The sequence below is a fragment of the Moschus berezovskii genome, chromosome X (assembly GCF_049115385.1).
Source record: "Moschus berezovskii isolate FMDL1 chromosome X, NW_MosBer_1.0, whole genome shotgun sequence".
NCBI classification, from domain to species: Eukaryota; Metazoa; Chordata; class Mammalia; order Artiodactyla; family Moschidae; genus Moschus; species Moschus berezovskii.
The window spans coordinates 141,415,073-141,421,002 of record NC_142488.1 but is presented as its reverse complement, the minus strand read 5'-3'; the positions used below and the strand labels follow the sequence as shown (position 1 = coordinate 141,421,002).

General features: G+C 55.9%; 1 protein-coding gene across 1 annotated transcript; it reads right to left on the bottom strand.

The window, feature by feature from the left end:
• Window positions 1–1,148: 1,148 nt before the first annotated feature.
• Window positions 1,149–2,551, bottom strand: LOC148773495 (heat shock transcription factor, X-linked-like). Its single transcript, XM_088834314.1, has 3 exons — window positions 2,543–2,551; window positions 2,370–2,459; window positions 1,149–1,706 (listed from the first exon to the last, which is right to left on the bottom strand). Exons 1-3 carry the CDS (start codon window positions 2,549–2,551, stop codon window positions 1,149–1,151), a joined length of 657 nt encoding a protein of 218 aa, XP_088690440.1.
• Window positions 2,552–5,930: the final 3,379 nt, after the last annotated feature.

Here is a 5,930-nt window from a genome sequence, read left to right as displayed (position 1 = left end):
TTTCTCTATAGATTTACAGGTAAGCAGGTGCCACACATGCTGATGTCTCTGGGAATGTGGTTTTAAAATAGCAGCATCTGCGTGTGATTCCAGGTCAGGAGGCATACAGGAGTCAAGACAAAAAAATCGAATGAAACCTTCTGAAAAGTTAAGGTGTTCCCCAGGCAGTGAACCTTTGTAATGGGCTGTGTTTTGTCTTGGAAGTGAGTAGCCTGGTCAGGCATCACAGTAGCTCAGTGCCAGGGCTGACAGAGCCCTGGCCTGCACCGCCCCAAGTCCTTTCTCAGGGACCTCCTCTGCCTGCGCCAGACTGCCAGCAAGGGAGACCCAGCCTTCCGGTTCCAGTGGACTGGTGTGTGAGCTCTCCCCTCTCCTGACCTCGGAGCCCTTGTCTCTGCAGCGAGACCCTGGAGGGCTATTTGCTATGCTCCTCAGGACAAACACTCTTTTAAGAGAAAGCGTGTTATAAACTGGACACCCCAGCGAGCAAAGGGTGCTGAGGTGTGACACCCTCGGAGTGCTCAGCTGAAAAAGGAAAAGAAAAGAGAAACAAGAAAATGTCACCAGATGCAGGCCCTGCAATGAAGCCAAACATCAGGCCTGCTGTCCAGACACCAGCGAGCCCCCAAACTGAACACCCACAGGCCTCGGGCAGGGACCACAGGCTCCAGCCCTGTGCATCTCAGGAGAGCAAGGGCTCTTTTGGGGCCCCCGACAAGGGGAGGCACAATTTCTCCTCATCTGTCAAGTGAGGAGCCTGCTGGACAGTGTCCCTGTGCCCGTGAAGCCACACCGCCAGGCTCTTGTCAAGCCCTTGGCGGGTCTTTTCAATGAGTGGGTGCAGAGCATCTGAGGGTCTTCCCCAGGTGTGTAAGAGGTGCCCACATTGTGCCGGTTGTGGGCAGCCATCTCTCTTGCCTTTGCGAGCAAGCAGCTGCCTGAGAGGACTCAAATGCTCGGCCAGGCCCAGGATGGAGGCGCTGAAGATGTGTGCTGGGCGGGAAATCCCTCGTGTTTTCAGGTTCTTTATTGCCCTGAAGTGTTTTGACCACAGGGCCGCCTCTATCTGTCTGAATAGGGTGCATATCCGGGGTCTTCTGGGGGCACACCTGAAGGGGGTGGGGACTATGGGAAAGAATGGCCGGAGTTTATGGGAAAGAGGGGCTTCCTGAGCAGTAGTAGAAGGGGTTCCAGGCCTGAGCCACGATAGGCACCCAGGTGGGGCACAGAGGCACCAGCGTGGCCACTGGGAGCTGCCCAGGGGGCAGGTGGAAGATTTGGGTTGGCACAGTGGTGGAGCCAACCACCACCACAGGAGGAGCCATCTGGGCTGGAGGCCAGGTGAAGCAGAGCCACGGGCCCTCGATGGGCAGAGCCACCTCCATCAGGGCAGGGATTAGAGAAAATGGAGCCTGTGTGCCCTTGGGCTGCCAGGCCTCAGGACCTAACAAGGGGGGCTGGGCTGCTGTCCCCAGACCAGGAGCAGGGGAAGCATAGGTCCCAGCCAGGGTGGTGGCGGGGGTGAGTTCCAGGTGGCTTGCGGTCTCCTGAGCATCCTCAGGGCAGGGTGACAGGCCGTCCTGTGGCTGTGTGGTGCTGGGCGCAGGAGGGACACCCAGGGCTGCCGGCCTGCCCTCCACCTGCCGAGACACAGACTTAACAGCCCCTCTCCTCTTCATCTTCCCCAGGAGGTGTGGGCCGTCTCTCTTAAACAGGGGACTGCACCAGAACTGTAACTGGGGCTCACCAAGAGAGAGAGAATAGCAAAGTCCGAGTTTCAAAAGGCTTATGAAACCAGCACCCTCCTGGCTGGGCCCCTGGGTGCCCTCACCCAGCCATCCCCAGACCTCATGGAGAAAGCGGGACCCTGTCCCACAGGAGGCAGTGCCCCAGCTTGCCCATCCTCGACACTCACTAACTCACCATGGCCTCTTGCCCTTGGAAAATGACTCAGAGTGGCCCAAGAGTGTCTGTACAAGGCCCAGAGAGGGGACTTGGCATGTGCAGAAGCTTCTCTGCTTTCTATGCAGGGGTCGACCCCTGGCCTGCACTTCCTTGACTGACCAGGACACTTCCCAGGAAAGGACCTGTGCTTCCCTGCAATAAACTTCTGCTCCACAGCTTTGGGAGCTATGTGCTTAGTCAGTCATGTCCGACTCTTTGCGACCCCATGGACAATAGCCCACCAGGCTCCTGTCTATGGGGATTCTCCTGGTAAGAATACTGGAGTGGGTTGCCATGCCCTCCTTCAGGAGATCTTCCCAACGCAGGGATCTTCCCTCCCCAGGTCTCCCACCTTGCAAGTGGATTCTTTCAGGTTTGAGCCATGAGGGAGTCATGGGGGCACACAAACCCCTTCCCCCACCTGCCTCCACCCCGGGCCCATTTGTGCCCTGGCTGGAGGACAGGGAGGCCCAGCATTTGAGCAGTGTCATCTCTTTCCCCGGTGTGACTGTGATCTAAGGGCCCACAGGCCGGCGATACAGAGTGACAGCTGGCCCCCGGGTATCCTGACCTGATCCCTACTGTGCATTCAGCTCACCTCCGTCATCTCGCACAGACATCCCCACCGGAGAAAGAGAGGAGGGGCAGTGACTTCTTTGTGCCGAGAACGCTCAGGCTCTCCCCCTCACAACTCCCAACACAGCACGCAGCACTGGCAGCTCCGGCAGTCACGCCAGTCCCCAGTCCTGTCTTTACACACAGCTTTCCCTGCAGGCCGGCCACCATCCCCGGAGGCCCTGAGGTTGGCACCCACCCCGCCCCCAGGGCCCAGCAGGTACTCCCTCACCTTTACCTTGCTCAGGACACAGACAGGTGGTTCCTCCCTGAGCAGGTTGTTCAGGCAGAGGGAGGGGAGCACATCCTGGCGCGCTTTGCTGAATCCGTACAGGCCAAGCTGGCGGACGAAGTTCTTCATGCAGTCTGTCTCAAATACCTTGCTGAGCCCACCCTCTCCAAAATTTCCTCGAAGAGCTCCTCATCGATGCCTATGCAAGTGCTGTCTTCCTCCCACCAGCTGGACGCAAGGCGGTGACTGTTGACGATGGTCCACTGCGTCCTGGGGAAGGGGAGGGAGAGGAGGCTGCCCTCTCCCCCAGGCAGGGCACCACGCTCGGTGTGCGGCCTCTTCAACAAAGGCTGGAAAGCGCTCTCTTCTAGCAGCAGCCTGAAGCTGCGGTGGCCCGTGGGCCTGAGTCGTGCCAGGGTAACTGAAAGGTCCACAGGGAGAGGCACATCTCCCTGAGCCGAGGGTCAGAGGCCCTGTATTTGGAAGAAAGGGAGCAACCCTGTAGCTGAGCACCCCATCCATCGTGGCACCCTCCTTGTCCATAGCCACACAGAGGGTGGTGCGTCCCTCCTCCTTGGAAATGGGGCAGTGCAGTGCCCTGGAGCAGTCCAGGCTCACAAAGGTGCTTGGCCCCTCACCAAAGGCCTCTGCTTCCTCGGGGCTGACATCGCAAGGCAGTCATTAAGTGACCTAATAAATGGCCGGCTGCACCCAGGCTGGTCAGCATGTCAGCCTCCTGGCCCATGCTCGTCGTGGCAGCAGGCACCATGACACTTGTGCGTGGGCGTGAAGTTTCAGGCTGAGCACTCATGAAAACTGGGCATGGCCTTCTGGTCCTGGAGCCCTGGGGCCAGGGAGACACGCACCAACAGACGTGTAACCCTCAAAGTCAGCCCCTCCTCTATGTTCATAGGTGCCTTGAGGGTTAGGCATGGCACCCTTGCGCTCAAGCACAGCCTCATCCAGGGTGGGGTCCACGGTCAAGGGTACAGCCACCTGGCCCTCTGTGTACTGTCATTGGCCGGGCATCCGGTCCCCTACACAGCCCCTCTCCGGGCCCTGCCATCAGTCTGCAGGAGCCCAAGGGTGGGGGTTGTGGAGGCGACGGGTGAGGTCCTGAGGTCACAGAAGGAGGACAGGCCACCATCCTCTGGGCTCTGCAGCATGCCCATGTCCACCCCAGGCCGGCCTTGCTCTGCACACCACAGTCCCAGGCAGGTGCGAGGAGGCAGTCTCCCTGGGACTTCATGCAACAGTGTGACTCCCTTTCCCATGACTGCTGTCCGTGAGACCTCCATCTGGCTCTGCCATGAGAGATGCCATCCTTCTCTGGGGGCTGGTGCTCTAGCATCAAAGTGGCGGCCATGCAGGGCAGCCGACACGGGCAGCCCAACCTACTAATGCCCCCTACTCCCACTCTGCTACTGGGATTGAGGATCTTCCCGAGGCTTCCAGAATCAGAAATGCCTCTGACCTTATGGCGTCAGCCATCTGGGGCCCAGGTGCCCGGCACAGTGGGGTGAGAGAGAGGGCTCAGGTGAGGAGGAGATGCCACAGCGGGCACCACAGCCCTGCTGATCCCCAGCTGCCTGGCTCACCCACTCTGAGCCTCTGCTTCCCCACAAGGGTAATCCTAGGGGCACCTGCCTCACGGGGTCCTGAGGACTCGGAGGAGGTACAGGAGGTGGCGAGGGTCCTGACACTTAAGACTGCCACATGGTTAAGGGGAAGCATGCTGTGTCTCACAGCAAGTCTGCATCTAAGGTGCATAAGCACTGATCTCCCGGTGGACCTCGGTTCCATGCTGCAAGCCTCCCTCACCATTGAGGGGTGGGTTTCCTTGTCAATTCTTGCAAACTGGGGGCTGAAACACCATCTGAATTAAATGTTTCTAGACACAGCTCTGGTGAGCTAGATAGAATTGTCCGGTGTTTCCCGTAGACAGAAGCCCTACTCAGTGCCCTCCCATGTGACCCAGGGATGCCTCAGACCCCTGAAAAGCCGAGTTTCATTTTAGACTGTCTGGGACCCCTCAAACACTCTCGACTGCCTCCTCAGCTGTCAGGATTGTGACAGGGCAGTCCTTGCCAATGGCCGAACCCCTGGGGCCCCCTTTTCCTCTCTGTATGTTCTGGTTGCCCCTGCATATTCCTGAGAGAAGCTCACCCACCCCTGCTCCCCTTGGCTGCCCATGGCAACTTGAGGTTCCTTTTGTTCTGGCCGAGAGACCTCCCAGCATCCTGGTCCAGAAAACTACTAGAGCTCATCGATGAATTCAGTGAAGTTGCAGTATACAAAATTAATATATAAAAATCTATGTGCATTTCTGTACACTAAAAGCACATAGCAGAATTCAGGATATTACCCATTTACCATTAAATAATCCCATTTAACTGCATCATAAAGAATAAACTACCTAGAAATAAACCTACTTAAGGAAGCAAAAGACCTGTACTTGGAAAGCTGCAAGATATTGACAAGAGATATTGAAGACAGCACAAGATGGAAAACTTTACCATGTTCTTGGATTGGAAGAATCAGTTTTGTAAGATGACTATACTATGCAAGGCAATCTATAGATTCAAATTGCCAATGGTATTTTGCATAGAACTAGAAATTTGTATGGACACATAAGACCCCAAATAGCCAAAACCATGTTGGGAAAAAAGAACAGAGTTGGAGGGACTTCAGTGGTGATCCATCCAGTGGTTAAGACTCCATTCTCTCAAGGTAGGGGGCCCTGGTTTGATCCCTGATCAGAGAACTAGATCCCACATGCAGCAACTAAGAGTCAGCATGCTACAACAGAGATTCACATGCCACAACTTAGAGTTCACGTGCTACAGATAAAGACCCTGCATGCCACATCTAAAAAGATCCCAAGTGCTGAAACTGAGGATTCTGATCACTGCACCTGAGGACCCCACATGCCTCAATGAATATCAAAGATCCCATGTGCCACAACAGAGACCAGACACCCTCAAATAAAGTAAAAAGAAAAAAAAGAGCGGAGCTGGAGGAATCAAGCTTCTTGACCTTAGACTATACTACAAAGCTATAGTAATCAAAACAGTATGGTACTGGCACAAAAGCAGGCATACAGATCAATGAAATAGGATAGAAATCATAAAAACAAGCT

Bases quoted from the DNA above. Each gene is read 5' to 3' on its own strand.
- LOC148773495 (XM_088834314.1), bottom strand. The intron at 1,707-2,369 runs GCAGGTGGGGGA...CCCCTGTTTAAG, and splicing joins CAAATGGGCCCGGGGTGGAG to AGAGACGGCCCACACCTCCT.